Below are 18,275 nucleotides of genomic sequence, written 5' to 3' on the forward strand. Positions count from 1 at the left end.
CATTTCTTATACTCCACAGATTGGAGATGGCAGAAATGCCTTATTTTTTTTAAGAGACAGGAAGAGCATCAGAGAATTTGATGGTCATTCCAGATACCAGCATTGTGCCCAGTTAGAAGATGATTTCTCTCTCCAACTTGGGTTAAACTTCACTGTAACAGTGAGATGCCAGATCACACCTTGACAACTGAAGTGATCTCATCTGAAATGTTGTTCTTCACTTATTGATGGATTTTATATATCTTTTTTCAGGTTAAAAATGACAAGGAATTTATCTCCGGGAATCTCGAACACAACACGCCAGTTTTGCTGTCTCTGTGCATGTCTGTAAGAAGTGGAGGAAGGGATTCACTCGATCATCTGACTGACTGGCATGCCTGTCAGTCTACACAGGGGAGAGGCTGTTCAGCTTTTCAGACTGTGGGGATTCAAGGTCATCTCATGAAGATACATGAGCAAGTTCACACTGGGACAAGGCCGTTCACCTTGTCCTGTGGGTGAGAAGGGATTCAGTCGGTCTTCCCACCTGTGGACACACCAGTCAGTTCACACTGGGCAGAGGCTGGTCATCTGCTGAATTTGTGGGAAAGGATTCACTCGGTCATCTGACCTAATGGCTCACCAGCGATTTCACACCGGGGAGCGGCCGTTCACCTGCTCAGTCTGTGGGAAGGGATTCACTTGGTCATCTAAACTGAAGGTACATCAGCGAGTTCACACTGGGGAGAGGCCATTCACCTGCTCAGACTGTGGGAAGGGATTCACTTTATCATCCCAACTGAAGGTACATCAGCGAGTTCATACTGGGGAGAGGCCGTTCACCTGCTCAGTCTGTGGGAAGGGATTCACTCAGTCATCTCAACTGAAGGTACATCAGCGAGTTCACACTGGGGAGAGGCCGTTCACCTGCTCAGACTGTGGGAAGGGATTCACTTTGTCATCTCAGCTACTGAGACACCAGTCAGTTCACACTGGGGAGAGGCCGTTCACCTGCTCAGAGTGTGGGAAAGGATTCACTCAGTCGTCCACTCTAATGGCACACTGGTCAGTTCACACTGGGGAGAGGCCGTTCACCTGCTCAGACTGTGGAAAAGGATTCATTAAGTCATCTCTACTGAAGGTACATCAGCGAGTTCACACTGGGGAGAGGCCATTCAACTGCTCAGACTGTGGGAAGGGATTCATTTTGTCATCTCAGCTGAAAGTACATCAGCGAGTTCACACTGGGGAGAGGCCATTCACCTGCTCAGACTGTGGGAAGGGATTCATTTCGTCAGCTCAAGTTAAGGTACATCAGCGAGTTCACACTGGGGAGAGACCGTTCACCTGCTCAGACTGTGGGAAGGGATTCATTTTGTCATCCCAACTGAAGGCACATCAGAGAGTTCACACCGAGGAGAGGCCATTCACCTGCTCAGACTGTGGGAAGGGATTCACACGTTTAGCTCGTCTACTGACACACCAGTCAGTTCACTCTGGGGAGAAGCCATTCACCTGCTCAGTCTGTGGGAAGGGATTCACTCAACCATCTCAACTGAAGGTACATCAGCGAGTTCACACCGGGGAGAGGCCATTCACCTGCTCAGTCTGTGGGAAGGGATTCACTTTGTCATCTCAGCTACTGAGACACCAGTCAGTTCACACTGGGGAGAGGCCGTTCACCTGCTCCGAGTGTGGGAAAGGATTCACTCAGTCGTCCACTCTAATGGCACACTGGTCAGTTCACACTGGGGAGAGGCCATTCACCTGCTCAGACTGTGGGAAAGGATTCATTAAGTCATCTCTACTGAAGATACATCAGCGAGTTCACACAGGGGAGAGGCCATTCACCTGCTCAGTCTGTGGGAAGGGATTCATTAAGTCATTTCTACTGAAGGTACATCAGCGAGTTCACACTGGGGAGAGGCCGTTCACCTGCTCAAAGTGTGGGAAAGGATTCACTCAGTCATCCCACCTACAAGCACACTGGTCAGTTCACAGTGGGGAGAGGCCGTTCACCTGCTTAGAGTGTGGGGAGGGATACATTCTATTATCTCAACTACAGAGACACCAGCGAGTTCACACCGGGTAGAGGCCGATTACCTGCTCAGAAGAGAGCAGGAAGAAATTCTCTCAGCCAAATCAACCAAATGTGCATCATTGATTTCACACTGGGAAGAGGCCATTCACCTGCTGTGAATGTGGTGAAGGATTCATTCAGTTATCTATCCTTATGACACACTACCAGGTTCACACTGGGGAGAGGCCATTCACCTGCTCTGAATGTGGGAAGGGATTCGCTCAGTCATCTAACCTTATGTAACTCTCGCTTCGGCTAGCAGCTTAATGTAGGGGCTGATAGCCCCCCAGCCCGGCCAAACGTAAGAAATCTCAATTAACAAACAGTACACAATATGTGATTAAACAACTGAGCTTTAGAATTCGTACTTTGACTGTAGGGTTAGTGAAGTAAACAAAGAAAAAGAAAAAGGGGCCACTCTCTTCATTCGCATTTTCTCATCTCTCCCCAGCAAAAGACCACGAAAATTTCTCTTCCAGACTCACACAGAAGAACAACATTTCTGTCATTGAATAGCCCTGCATTCCAAAACCCTGTTATCTCTAGTCGTAACCTAAACATTGCTGCTGGAGAGAAACCGTTACCTCAGCAGTGAAACATTGCAGAGAGGCCACTACATTAGCAGTGAAACCTTACGGCATGTTACACTTGTGACACACTACCGGGTTCACACTGGGGAGAAAGTTTCAATAAGCTGCGTGCTGGATATTTATCCATCCCCGTTGCAGAATGCAATTTCCACAGTGACTGTTGGTGCTGAACTCTGCAATTATTGCTGCTGGTCACCACACCCAGTTCTGCACCCTGGTCACTGGGCACGGGAGGAGTTTCTTCTGCTGCACATTCACGTTTAATGGGACTGGAGTTTAATATTCTGGATCTGAGACAAACAAATCAGTGTATTTTAAACTCTGTCTTTGTACTTAGTGAATTTATTTCATTTTAAAATCTTTTTATTGTTTATTATTGAGATCAACAAAAAATACATTAATCAAGTCAACATGTCAATATGCACAATGAGGAATTAAATTACCAAATAACTGATTAACAAAGCTAAACAATATATCAACAATAAAAAAAAGTGTTAAGAATATTTTTTTTTGAAAAAAGAAGGAAATTAAGAACCCCTACTAACTAAAGCAAAAAAAACCTTGCTAACAAAAAAATAAACAAAAAGAGAAAAGAAACCATTGGGAGCCTGACTGCGGAGCTGTACACCATACAAGCTTCCATAAAAGAAAAACATCAATCCACCAACTCAAATCTATTGAAACAAGAATCAGAAGGAAACCATCTTAATTAACTCAAATCCGATGATAGTAGCAGGCAAAAGAGCCCCACCTTTTCTCAAAGTCAGATTGAGGATCAAAAGTTCTACTTCTGATTTTCTCCAAACTGAGACATAACATCAGCTGAGAGAACCATTGTATCAAAGTGGAAGCAGAGACATCTTTCCATTTTAATAAAATAGCCCTTCTGGCCAATAATGTAACAAATGCAATTACATGTTGGTCTGATATAGAAATACCATGAATATATTGAGGGATTATACCAAAAAAACTGTCAATTTATTAGGTTGTAATTTAATTTCTAAAGCTTTAGAAATTGTAGAGAAAATGGAAATTACTTCAACCTTCATTAAGTGATCCTACTTTTTTTCTTTGGAGGAATAAAGGAGTCTATTCCTTCATGGATCTGTTCCAAGAAGGCCGATTGATGTGTTTTGAGAAATTAGTAACTAAATACTCTCTCGTATTCACTTTTTTTTTTTGCAATATCTTATGGTCAGACATTTCTTACAAGTATATTTAAGTAATTTTCCATATATACAGGATTCTGATCTGTTAGACATTATTTTAAAAATGAATCCTTTTGTGAAAGTTTTATTGGCAAAATTAATAATTTACTGTTACAACAGTATAATTACCCTTCACTTAAGATTAAGCAAGATTGGGAAAGAGAGCTTAACATGACCTTGCTAACAGAGAATTTTGAAGTTGGTTAACTCTTCTTTGATTTGTGCCAGTCACCGTTTAATTCAATTTAAAATTGTACATTGTTACTATTTGACAAAGGAGAGACTGTCTAAAGTGTTTCTTAATGTTGATAATCAGTGTGATAGATGTAAAACTGAGACAGCAATATTGACACATATGTTTTGGTCGTATTCTGTATTGAAACAGTTTTGGAAATCTTAGTGAATTTATACCACACCTAGTGTATAGTAGAGAGTCAACTCAGGCCGGCTGGACCCTGCCAGTGATTCAGCTCCACAAAAGTCCTTTTAAATCCTCCCCTGTTGTTCATCTCTCACTCTCCCTGTGGTGATGAGTTCCAAACAGTCACCGCTCTGTGGGTGAAGAGGTTTCCCTTGAATGTTCTGCAGACTGAAGAAGTCAAGCTGACTGCAGTTCTGTCTGAGATGTTCTTTGCCCCTCAAATCTCTGGGCTGAGGAAGAATGACATTGGGAGTTAACTTCCTCGTTCAGGGCTCATTCCCACATTATGGGTCATTTTCCCTGCTTCTAAAGGCTTGTTAGAAAACACGTCCTCTAAAGATTGAAAGCAGAATGGGAAACCATTAGCTGGATGCTCAATGGAGCAGGGTCAGAAACCAGAGGTGGGTCTGCACAGGGCAGAGTTTGGGGCTCTGGATGATGTTCTGTGATTTTTCTTTCATGTGTGATATTTCTGTTCCTCCTTCTGTCCAAGTTCGTGTTAATCTCAGTGGGATTGAGTGTAAATAGTCTTTTCTAAAGTAGTCATTTCAGTTCTTATTTATCTTTGTAAACCTTACAGATTGAAATGTGACCAAGATACTTTCATTAAAAAAGTCAATGTCGGTATTGATGGAAGTGTTTATTGCTTTTGTTGTATTTGGTAACTATTGAGCTCTGTTTGGCAGGTTTTTTTGAGCCTTGAACTAAATTTTGTGAAAAGTTTTCCTTATTTCGCACTACTTCCTATTTTCTATGCCTGTTGATATTCCAGATACGTGAGTATCAAGTCCCAATGAAGGGTCTTGGCCCGTAATGTTGATTCCCATTCATAGATGCAGCCTGACATGCTGAGCTCCTCCAGCACTTTGTGTGTAGTTCTCTAGATTTCTAGCATCTGCAGGTCCACTTGTCTCCCAGATGCTTATATGTTTCTTGAAAGAACAAGCTAGCAGTGGGGTTGTGTGGCTCTGTTGGTAAAATATTAAATAAAATCATTAAAAACAGGTGGCATGGGGTTGGAAGGTGTAGAATCTGTGGATAGAATTATGGAACAGAAAATGTAAAAAAAAAATCTGTGACAGGAAATGTATATTGACATCCAAACATAGAACATAGAACACTGAAGCACATTACAGGCCCTTTGGCCCACAATGTTGTGCCGACCCTCAAACCCTGCCTCCCATAAACCCCCCCCCACCTTAAATTCCTCCACGTACCTGTCTAGAACTTCACTAGTGTATCTGCCTCCACCACTGACTCAGGCAGTGCACCAACCACTCTCTGAGTAAAAAACCTTCCTCTAATATCCCCCTTGAACTTCCCACCCCTTACCTTAAAGCCACGTCCTCTTGTATCGAGCAGTGGTGCCCTGGGGAAGAGGCACTGGCTATCCACTCTATCTATTCCTCTTATTATCTTGTACACCTCTATCATGTCTCCTCTCATCCTCCTTCTCTCCAAAGAGTAAAGCCCTAGCTCCCTTAATCTCTGATCTTAATGCATACACTCTAAACCAGGCAGCATCCTGGTAAATCTCCTCTGTACCCCTTTCCAATGCTTCCACATCCTTCCTATAGTGAGGTGACCAGAACTGGACACAATACTCCAAGTGTGGCCTAACCAGAGTTTTATAGAGCTGCATCATTACATCACGACTCTTAAACTCTATCCCTCGACTTATGAAAGCTAACACCCCATAAGCTCTCTTAACTACTCTATCCACCTGTGAGGCAACGTTCAGGGATCTCTGAACATGTACCCCGAGATCCCTCTGCTCCTCCACACTACCAAGTATCCTGCCATTTACTTTGTACTCTGCCTTGGAGTTTGTCCTTCCAAAGTGTACCACCTCACACTTCTCCGGGTTGAACTCCATCTGCCACTCCTCAGCCCACCTCTACATCCTATCAATGCCTCTCTGCAATCTTTGACAATCCTCTACACCAACCTTTGTGTCATCTGCAGACTTGCCAACCCACCCTGCTACCCCCACATCCAGGTCATTAATAAAAGTCACGAAAAGTAGAGGTCCCAGAACAGATCCTTGTGGGACACCACTAGTCACAATCCTCCAATCTGAATGTACTCCCTCCACCACGTCATTCTGCCTTATGTAGGCAAGCCAATTCTGAATCCCCCTGGCCAAACTTCCCTGGATCCCATGCCTTCTGACTTTCTGAATAAGCCTACCATTCGCCTCCTTCCAATCCTCTGGTACCATTCTCATGGACAACGAGGACATAAAGATCCTAGCCAGAGGCTCAGCAATCTCTTCCCTCGCCTGGTGGAGCAGCCTGGGGAATATTCCATTGGGTCCCGGGGACTTATACGTCCTAATGTATTTTAACAAGTGCAACACCTCCTCTCCTTTAATATCAACATGCTCCAGAACATCAACCTCACTCATATTGTCCTCACCATCATCAAGTTCCCTCTCACTGGTAAATACCAAAGAGAAGTATTCATTGAGGACCTCACTCACTTCCAGAGCCTCCAGGCTGTGTACTACCAAATGGTAGTAAGCATGTGGTCCACAAGGTACAATGGGAGACAGAAAATGCGTGCCAAAAGTGCAATGTTACAATAGTCATGGGGGGTTGTCATCCAAGTGAACAGGAGAATTAGTGTGTTGTTGTTCTCAAAAGGAGGAATTCCTAGAATGTCTGCAATATGCTTTTTTAGAGCAGCTTGTGGTTAAGCCCACTTGGGGATCAGTTATTCTGGATTGGGTGTTGTAATGAACCGGAATTAATCAGGTCACTTAAATTCAAAGAATCCTTAGGAGCAAGTGATCTTAATGTGATCAAATTCACCCTGACATTAGAGAAGGAGAAGCTAAAGTCAGATATGGAATAAAGGGAATTAGAGAGGCATGATAGAAAAATTGGTCAAAATTGATTTCAAAAGAACACGGGCAGGGATGAAAACAGAGCAGTAATGGCTGGAAGTTCTGGAAGCAATTCGGAAAGCACAGGATATACACGTCACAAAGAGGATGTAGTATTCTAAAGGTAAGGTGACAAAACCATGACTGATAAGAGAAACAAAAGACAACATAAAAACTAAAGAGAGGGCATAGAGCAAAAACTACTAGGAAGTTAGTGGGTTGGGAAGCTTTTAGAAACCAACAGAATGCAACTAAAATAACTAAGAAGGAAAAGGTGGAATTCATAGGTGAGCAAGCCAGTAATATTAAGAGGATACCAAATTTTTCTTCAGATACATATAGTGTAAAAGAGAGGCAGAAGTGGGAAATGATGCTGGAGAGGTAGTAATGGGGTGGGGGTGCAAGGTGATGGCAGATAAACTGAATAAGTATTGTACATCACTCTTATCTGGCTTAGAGGATAGACAATAGGTACGGGAGAAGCTCGCAAGAAGGACAGCCGGAGACCTTTTCTCCCAGTGCAGAAATGGCTAATATGAGAGGGCATCATTTTCAGGTGACTGGAGAGAAGTACAGGAGGACATCATATGTAAGAATTTTTGTTAAGCAGAGTGGTGCGTGGAACACACTGCCGGGGTAGTGGTAGAGGCAGATACATTGGGGACATTAAAGGAATTTTTAGATAGGCACATGGATTTTAGAAAAGTAGAGGCCGATCTAGGAGGGAGTGTTTGGGCCGAACGACCTGTACTGTGCTGTAGTGTTCCATTAGGCTGTTTTTAGTTACTGACTTTCCAGAATCCATACTTCATTACCAGTGCCAGATTTTACTGCACATCCATCATTGCCCCAAAGAAAGTGACAGTGAATGAGTCCTGAACAACCGCACTTCTTCTGGTTCAGGATCTCCGCACTCCTGATGGGGACGGCGTTCCAGGAGTCAGACCCAGCCTCCACAATGACAGAATGGCCATATCTTTTCAATTAAAATAAAGTGCTGGCAATACCTGGCACTTCAGTCAGCCTTCTGCAGAGAAACAGAGCAAATGTGTCAGGTTAATGGCTCTTCCTTGGAACTGATGAAAGATCACTGCCATAATTAAGAATCACATCACATCTGAATCATTAACTGCTTCTTTCTCTACAGAATGCTGCATTACCACATAATCCCTTTCAGTATTTTATGCTTCTTTTTTCCCCAGATTTCCACCATTTTTTCTCCTTGGAGATGTAGTAAGTGGTACAAACCATAGGTTGGAGAATGTTGTTAAACGCTGGATGGAACTGCACAAATTTAGCCAAATACGGAATATTCATAATTATTTCCAGTATTTGGCTTAAGGCATACGGCAGAAAGGCCGTGGGATGTCTGAAAGAAGTTCGTAGTCACTGGAGTGTACCCCCATTCTCCCCTGATTATCGCCGATTTCTTAATGGAACCAGTTCTAGTCAATAAGCTTTCGTTACCAATGAAATCCAGCCAGATGGTTAGATTAATTTATGTGGAAATAATCCATTGCCACACGCCAGCTCACACTTAAACATTGTCCGAGTTGCAACCCTACCCCGTCCCTTTCGTCCGACTCTCCCGCATCGCTCTCCCCCACCAACTCAACCACCCATCGTCCCTCACTCCCCCATTTACAACCCTCCCCTTCGTCCCACTCCCGCGCCATCGCTTCCATCCGACGTTCCGATCCACACTGCTCCCGTTTCCGGAGGTCCCCCTCCCCAGTCACCTGCCCCGGCACAAACTTCGCTTCTCCGGCGACAATGACCCAGATCGAGTTACGTCCCCAACTCCGACACCTACCGTTACGTCATTACGCTGCACTGACGTAAGACGCCAGAGCCGGGGGGGGCGGAACAGCCCGACAGGAATTCTCAGCGGAGAGGAGGAGGATTCACACAAACAAGCTCCGCCTCTCTCATTGGGTTGGTGCAATATCAGCTATTTTACATTATCAGCCAGATTCCGAAAGAGGTTTCTCTGCAGGGGAGAAAAAGACAACATATGCCAAAGACTGAGAGGAATTGCACCAAATCTGCTTCAAAAGTTCAAGAGAAGTAGGATAAACAGGCGTTGTGTAGACAGTCGGTCTAACTTAATGGAGGGAAGACTAGCAGGATCCGAATGAGTCCAGAGTCTGTAGGCATCGCTTCTCCGCCGTTTGGCTAAAATTGAGCGCAGTGTCTTTGGGGACTCGCGGCGAACGGAAGGCGCAGAAGATACTTCGCGCTGTTGCGCAGGCGGCTTGTGATTGAGCCGATTCCGTTAACGACCGCGATGTAGAGGATGGCCGCAGAGACCAGCGCGTCGGCTCCTGAGCCGGAAATCCCGAACACTACCAGGGTGATAGTGCGAGACCGAAACGGGGGCACCCGCTTCACCAGGGAGACCTTCACCCGGAAGGTCCTGATGGACTGTTGTGGATTTACCCCCGGGGACCTTTACTGCCTACAGGACTTCCCCGGCTTCTTCGATGTCACCTTCCGACACGCCGCAGGATGGCAGAGGCTGCTCCAGCAATTTCGAGAGAAGGGCAGCGAGGAGCCGCTTTCGCTGCTGAAAGCACAGCCCCTCTTTGATGTCGCCGCCACCCAGCAGGAAAAATAAAAATAAATGAATTAATTAAAATAAATAATAAAAAATATAAAAATATCCGTTCTTATCAATGCAAACACGAGCGAATCTGCAGAAGCTGGAAATTCCAGCAACACACACACAAAAACGCTAGTGAGCACAGCAGGCCAGGCAGCATCTCTAGGAAGAGGTACAGTCGACGTTACGGGCCGAAACCCGTCGTCAGGACTAACTGAAGGAAGAGTTAGGAAGAGATTTGAAAGTGGGAGTGGGAGGGGGAGATCCGAAATGATAGGAGAAGACAGGAGGGGGAGGGATTGTTGATTGGCAAAAGGGATATGAGAGGATCATGGGACAGGAGTCCCAGGGAGAAGGAAAAGGGGAGAGGGGAAAACCCAGAGGATGGGCAAGGGGTATATTGAGAGGGACAGAGGGAGAAAAAGGAGAGAGAGAAAAAGAATGCGTGGATATAAATAAATAATGGATGGGTTACGAGGGGGAGGTGGGGCATTAGCGGAAGTTTGAGAAGTCAATGTTCATGCCATCAGGTTGGAGGCTACCCAGGCGGAATATAAGGTGTCGTTGCACCAACCTGAGTGTGGCTTCACCTTGACAGTAGAGGAGGCCGTGGATAGACATATTAGAATGGGAATGGGACATGGAATTAAAATGTGTGGCCACTGGGAGATCCTGCTTTCTCTGGCGGGTAGAGCGTAGATGTTCAGCGAAACGATCTCCCAGTCTGCGTTGGGTCTCGCCAATATATAGAAGGCCGCATCGGGAGCACCAGACGCAGTATATCACCCCAGCCGACTCACAGCTGAAAGGACTGTCTGGGGCCAGAAGTACCCCGAGGAGTTTCTGAACCTGAAGAAGTAGATGACGGGGTAAGGAGATCTCACAGAATCAGGAAACCACTCGATAGGCTGGCCTATGTAGAACCGGAGGAAGAGACTGTGGCACCTGTCGCCTTGGTGAGCTGTGTCACTGCCGTTTACACCTGGATTGGACTTTGTGCTTTGTATGAAGGGGTGGAAAATTATCACAATGAAGACATGACTAATCTTGGTGCGGGGTGGGGGGAGGGGAGTGAAATGGTCTTTCTGCAGGAGCGGTGTCTGGGTGATGGTGAGAGATAACGGGTGATTTGGAAAGTGAGCCGTCCAATGACGGGAGTGTGTTTCGTGCCGTGTGCCTGACACCAGAGTGACATCTTCATTTGGTGGGAGATGAAGAGAGAAGACGCCGGACCGGAGTCATGATCCGACAAAGGCCGGGGAGATCGAAGGAGGATCAGCGAAGGGGAAACCGTGAAATCCAACTTGTCCACATTAGACAGTTTCATTAAAATAGGCCCCTTCTGTTTTTTTGCTTTTTTCTTTACTAACCCTTCAGTCAAATTCAGAATTATAAAGCTAATTCCTTTAATTGGGTATGGTGTCCAGTCTGTTATTTCGTGGTATTGATTTGTATCAGGGAAACAAATCACGCAGCATCCACCCAAACAGGGGGTCTCGAATGAGCTCACAGTTCAATTCCACACGTTTCCTGAAGTGGGAGGGTGAGGAGCCAGAGGTCGTGGTACATATAGGTACCAATGACATAGGTAGGAAAAGGGAAGAGGTCCTGAAAGGAGAATAGAGGGAGCTAGGAAGGGAGTTGAGAAAAAGGACCGCAAAGGTAGTAATCTCGGGATTACTGCCTGTGCCACGCGACAGTGAGAGTAGGAATGCGATGAGGTGGAGGATAAATGCGTGGCTGAGGGATTGGAGCAGGGGGCAGGGATTCAAGTTTTTGGATCATTGGGACCTCTTTTGGCGCAGGCGTGACCTGTACAAAAAGGACGGGTTACACTTGAATCCTAGGGGGACCAATATCCTGGCAGGGAGATTAGCGAGGGCTACTGAGGTGACTTTAAATTAGAATGGTTGGGGGGTGGGAATCAAATTAAAGAGGCTAGGCTTGAGGAGGTTAGTTCACAACAGGGGGATGGGAACCGGTGCAGAGAGACAGAGGGGTGTAAAGTGAGGGTAGAAGCAAAAAGTACTAAGGAGAAAAGTAAAAGTGGCAGGCCGACAAATCCAGGGCAAGCATTAAAAAGGGCCACTTTTCAACATAATTGTATAAGTGCTAAGAGAGTTGTAAAAGAGCGCCTGAAGGCTTTGTGTGTCAATGCAAGGAACATTCGTAATAAGGTGGATGAATTGAAAGTGCAGATTGTTATTAATGATTATGATATAGTTGGGATCACAGAGACATGGCTCCAGGGTGACCAAGGATGGGAGCTCAACGTTCAGGGATATTCAATATTCAGGATGGATAGACATGAAGGAAGGGGAGGTGGGGTGGCGTTGCTGGTTAAAGAAGAGATTAACGCAATAGAAAGGAAGGACATAAGCCGGGAAGATGTGGAAACAATATGGGTAGAGCTGCGTAACACTAAGGGGCAGAAGACGCAGGTGGGAGTTGTGTACAGGCCACCTAACAGTAGCAGTGAGGTCGGAGATGGTATTAAACAGGAAATTAGAAATGTGTGCAATAAAGGAACAGCAGTTATAATGGGTGACTTCAATCTACATGTAGATTGGGTGAACCAAATTGGTAAAGGTGCTGAGGAAGAGGATTTCTTGGAATGTATGCAGGATGGTTTTTTGAACCAACATGTCGTGGAACCAACTAGAGAGCAGGCTATTCTGGACTGGGTTTTGAGCAATGAGGAAGGGTTAATTAGCAATCTTGTCGTGAGAGGCCCCTTGGGTAAGAGTGACCATAATATGTTGGAATTCTTCATTAAGATGGAGCGTGACATAGTTAATTCAGAAACAAAGGTTCTGAACTTAAAGAGGGGTAACTTTGAAGGTATGAGACGTGAATTAGCTAAGATAGACTCGCAAATGACACTTAAAGGATTGACGGTGGGTATGCAATGGCAAGCATTTAAAGGTTGCATGGATGAACTACAACAATTGTTCATCCCAGTTTGGCAAAAGAATAAATCAAGGAAGGTAGTGCACCCGTGGTTGACAAGAGAAATTAGGGATAGTATCAATTCCAAAGAAGAGGCATACAAATTAGCCAGAGAAAGTGGCTCACCTGAGGACTGGGAGAAATTCAGAGTTCAGCAGAAGAGGACAAAGGGCCTAATTAGGAAGGGGAAAAAAAGATTATGAGAGAAAACTGGCAGGGAACATAAAAACTGACTGTAAAAGCTTTTATAGATATGTAAAAAGGAAAAGACTGGTAAAGACAAATGTAGGTCCCCTGCAGACAGAAACGGGTGAATTGATTATGGGGAGCAAGGACATTGCAGACCAATTGAATAATTACTTTGGTTCTGTCTTCACTAAGGAGGACATAAATAATCTTCCAGAAATAGTAGGGGACAGAGGGTCCAGTGAGATGGAGGAACTGAGCGAAATACATGTTAGTAGGGAAGTGGTGTTAGGTAAATTGAAGGGATTGAAGGCAGATAAATCCCCAGGGCCAGATGGTCTGCATCCCAGGGTGCTTAAGGAAGTAGCCCAAGAAATAGTGGATGCATTAGTGATAATTTTTCAAAACTCGTTAGATTCTGGACTAGTTCCTGAGGATTGGAGGGTGGCAAATGTAACCCCGCTTTTTAAAAAAGGAGGGAGAGAGAAACCGGGGATTTATAGACCGGTTAGCCTAACGTCGGTGGTGGGGAAACTGCTGGAGTCAGTTATCAAAGATGTGATAACAGCAGATTTGGAAAGCGGTGAAATCATCGGACGAAGTCAGCATGGATTTGTGAAAGGAAAATCATGTCTGACGAATCTCATAGAATTTTTTGAGGATGTAACTAGTAGAGTGGATAGGGGAGAACCAGTGGATGTGGTATATTTGGATTTTCAAAAGGCTTTTGACAAGGTCCCACACAGGAGATTAGTGTGCAAACTTAAAGCACACGGTATTGGGGGTTAGGTATTGATGTGGATGGAGAATTGGTTAGCAGACAGGAAGCAAAGAGTGGGAATAAACGGGACCTTTTCAGAATGGCAGGCGGTGACTAGTGGGGTACCGCAAGGCTCAGTGCTGGGACCCCAGTTGTTTACAATATATATTAATGACTTGGATGAGGGAATTAAATGCAGCATCTCCAAGTTTGCGGATGACACGAAGCTGGGTGGCAGTGTTAGCTGTGAGGAGGATGCTAAGAGGATGCAGAGTGACTTGGATAGGTTGGGTGAGTGGGCAAATTCATGGCAGATGAAATTTAATGTGGATAAATGTGAAGTTATCCACTTTGGTGGCAAAAATAGGAAAACAGATTATTATCTGAATGGTGGCCGATTAGGAAAAGGGGAGGTGCAACGAGACCTGGGTGTCATTATACACCAGTCATTGAAAGTGGGCATGCAGGTACAGCAGGCGGTGAAAAAGGTGAATGGTATGCTGGCATTTATAGCAAGAGGATTTGAGTACAGGAGCAGGGAGGTACTACTGCAGTTGTACAAGGCCTTGGTGAGACCACACCTGGAGTACTGTGTGCAGTTTTGGTCCCCTAATCTGAGGAAAGACATCCTTGCCATAGAGGGAGTACAAAGAAGGTTCACCAGATTGATTCCTGGGATGGCAGGACTTTCATATGAAGAAAGACTGGATGAACTGGGCTTGTACTCGTTGGAATTTAGAAGATTGAGGGGGGATCTGATTGAAACGTATAAAATCCTAAAGGGGTAGGACAGGCTAGATGCAGGAAGATTGTTCCCGATGTTGGGGAAGTCCAGAACAAGGGGTCACAGCTTGAGGATAAAGGGGAAGCCTTTTAGGACCGAGATTAGGAAAAACTTCTTCACACAGAGAGTGGTGAATCTGTGGAATTCTCTGCCACAGGAAACAGTTGAGGCCAGTTCATTGGCTATATTTAAGAGGGAGTTAGATATGGCCCTTGTGGCTACGGGGATCAGGGGGTATGGAGGGAAGGCTGGGGCGGGGTTCTGAGTTGGATGATCAGCCATGATCATAGTGAATGGCGGTGCAGGCTCGAAGGGCCGAATGGCCTACTCCTGCACCTATTTTCTATGTTTCTATATTTCTATGTTTGGCGGGGCCAGAGATGGTCTTCCCCAGACTTAGGGAGCCGAACAGAACCTGGGTGTTTCACCGTCATCTCCCTGTTGCAGCGAGCTCACTCCAGCCGGGATGATGGTGGTGACATTCTGAGAGTCACATTTTTTTTGGATTACTCTACTGCCTTCGGTACAATCCAGCCACATCTTCTGAGCAAGAAGCGGCAAAGGATGGGCGTCGACAAACCCACGATCTCCTGGATTACTGCCTACCTGACAGACAGACCCCAGTTTGTGCTGCTGGGATGATGGTGGTGGCATTCTGAGAGTCACATTTTTAAAAATGTCTCTGGTGCCTTTAATGTCATGGTTCCGTTTGGCTGTTCCCCTTTAACACTCCTTTCTCCCTGATTATGCCCTAATTTCAGCCATTAGATTTTCAATTGCTGCTAGTTTGCTTAATTAGGGTACCCCTGGTTTGCATCAGAGACTGTGAAATCAGTACGATGGTGTCACTATCACAGGCTGCCAGTTTGTTGGTCCATTCTCGTGTGATACTTCGTTCTCTTGTGCGATTAGAACCGTTAGTTCTAAGTTCAGCTCTAGTTTTCAGATAGTCCCTGTAGATCCCGTTTCCTTGTCAAGATTCCTCCGGTTTGCTGTTCTACGTTCACGTCTACGCCAGCATCCCCAACTCAGTCGACGTGCCGATGACCCGCACTTGGGTTCTCCTCAGTCGCCCCGGGCAACATTTAATTCAATCCAGCCACGTCATCTGCGCAAGGAGCTGCAAAGGATGGGTGCAGACAAATTCACTATCTCCTGGATTACTGGCTTCCTGACTGATAGACCCCAGTTTGTACCGCTGGGTGGTTCTCTGCCTGAGGTGGAGGTGAGTGACACCGGAGCCCCACAAGGGACTGTCCTTTCTCCGTTTCTGTTCACACTGACACCTCAGACTTTCAGTGCAACTCTGAGTCTGGCCACTTGCAGAAGTTCTCTGATGACTCTGCGGTAGTTGGTGTATCAGAGATGGACGGGAGTTGGAGCACAGAGGACTGGTGGATAGGTTTGTGGAATAGTGAAGGAGGAATCACCTGCTCCTGAATGTGGCCAAAACCAGGGAAAAGGTGATTGATTTTAGGTGGAAGAGGAGAATGACGAGTCCTGAATACATTCTGGGAGAAGACGTTGCGGTGGTGGAGGAGTACAGTATTGGGGTTTCATCTCGGCAACAGATATGATTGGAAAAGCAACAACAAGGCTGTTTACAAGAAGGGGATGAGCGGGCTCCATTTTCTAAGGAAGCCGAGATCCTTGAATGTGTGAGGCAGGATGTTGGAGATTTTTTACCAGTCTGTTGTAGCGAGTGCAGTCTTCTTTGCGGATTTATGTTGGGGGAGCAGCATCGGTGCTGGTGATGCAAAACGACAAAATAAACTCATCAAAAAGGCTGGAACCATCCTTGGCCACAACCGGGGCTCTTTCGAGTTAGTTGCGGGGAGGAGGTCACTAAACAAATGGTCATCCATTACGGACAATCGGGCACATTCTCTCCACGACATACTGCATCGGCAGCGGAGTACCCTTTCAAACAGACTCACTCAGCGCCGCTGTCACAAGGATCATTACAGAAGATCTTTCCCATCAAATGTAATAACCATATACAACAGTTCATTTGCTAATCTGCCACCCACAGCTCTGAACTGCGAATTAAATTTGCGACGACATTACATTGATTGGCCTAACATCAAACAATAATGAGGTGGCCTACAAGGAAGAAGTCATCTCTCTGACACAGTGGTGTCAAGAAAACAACCTCTCCCTCACTGTCAAAAAATCAAGGGAGCTGGTTGTGAATTACAGGAGGAAGGGAGACGAGTAACCCCTATTGACATCAATGGATCTGGGGTTGGAAGGTAAACAGCTTTAAGTTCCTCGGGATCCGTATCACCGAGGACCCCATGTGGTCTGTACACAGAAGCTGTGCGGTGAAAAAGGCACAACAGCGCCTCTTTGACCTCAGATGGTTGAGGAAATTTGGTGTCGGCCCCCAAATCCTTAGAACTGTCTACAGGGGCACAACTAAGAGCATCCTGACTGGCTGCATCAATGCCTGGTATGGGAACTGTACCTCCCTTAATCGAAGAATTCTGCAGAGAGTGGTGCGCGCAGCCCAGCGCATCTGGAGTTGTGAACTTCCCACGATTCAGGGAATTTACAAAGACAGGTCTGTAGATCACCGGGCACCCGAGTCTCCACAATCACAATCTGTTTCAGCTGCTACCATCGGGGCAACGCATCCCCAGCACAAAAGCCAGGACCAACATGCTCCGGGACAGCTTCTTCCCCCAGGAATCAGACTGCTTAACTCACGCTGATTTGAGTGTATTTCTATGTTACATTGACTGTTCTGTTTATTATAAATTACTATGATTGCCTATTTGAGTTTACTCCACATGTATGTGAAGGATGTAAGAAATAAAGTCCATTAAATACATCTTTCTGCGACAGATCATAGTTCAGTAGTCTCTGCAAAATTGTTTCATACGTTATAATTGCACATTGGTACCGTATTATTCTGTATATAATTATTCTCTACTTTATTTTTAGTAAAATCTGCACACTGCTAAGTGTGATTTTAAATTTAGCTGCTGTAACAAAAGAATTTCCCACTCGGGGTCAATAAAGCATTTATTATTATTCTCCAGTCCTGTATCTCTTTCACGAGTGACCTTCACACCTCTTGACTTTACTCCCCCCCGCCCCAGACACACATTCTGACTCCCTCCCTTCCTTTCCAGTCCTGAAGAAGGGTGTCGGTGTGAAACGCCGACTGTTCACCCCTCTCCACGTTGCTGCCGCCCCCCTGAGCTCCTCCAGCATTTTCCGTGTGTCGCTTTGCATTTCCGCATCTGCAGATGTCTCCTGTTTAAAAAAACGCGCATGCGTGGTCGCCGTGCTCAGACCCGAATACCGCGCATGCGCTGACTGGACGAGCGGCTCACAACGAGCGGACGCAAGTAAGAGCGCGCTCCGGGCAGACTGTCAATCATCGGCGTCTGAAACGCGACCGAAGGATAATTACTGTGATTTCCAGTCACACTGGTACTGCACCCCACGACAGTCCTGGTCCTTTCCCCCTCTCTCAGCCCCACGATCCGTACCCAGGCCCCAGGGAACTTTCGACTCGGCGCCTCCGCCGCCGCGTTTTGCGGCGCATGCGCATTTCTGCATCTTTCGATGGCTGAGGGAGAGGTTTCTCATCGTGAGGGCTTCTGGGTAAAGAGGCAGCCATAGGCGACACTACCGGCGTTGTCCCGAACAGTCAAAGGAAATGCGAGCGGATGTATCTCCCAAACACTGCCGAGCTCCAGCTATGTAAATCCGAGAATTATGAACTCGGAACAAAAGTATAGTTCCCAGTTAATCCCGGTTGAAGAGTTTACCTTCCAGTCAGTGGGAATGTCAATTAGTGCTGTATGGAAATGAAACC

The 18,275-nt window shown here is 45.8% G+C and overlaps 1 protein-coding gene across 1 annotated transcript in view; it reads left to right on the plus strand.

The window, feature by feature from the left end:
- LOC140185003 (uncharacterized) overlaps positions 1-18,275 on the plus strand; it is a 147,670-nt gene that overhangs the window by 116,191 nt on the left and 13,204 nt on the right. The window contains 4 exon segments of the mRNA XM_072238234.1: positions 580-1,989; positions 2,161-2,284; positions 9,459-9,755; positions 15,516-15,671. Of these exon segments, the coding sequence (XP_072094335.1) occupies positions 580-1,989; positions 2,161-2,284; positions 9,459-9,755; positions 15,516-15,671 (1,987 nt within the window).

This window comes from Mobula birostris, chromosome 20 (assembly GCF_030028105.1).
Source record: "Mobula birostris isolate sMobBir1 chromosome 20, sMobBir1.hap1, whole genome shotgun sequence".
Lineage (NCBI taxonomy): Eukaryota > Metazoa > Chordata > Chondrichthyes > Myliobatiformes > Myliobatidae > Mobula > Mobula birostris.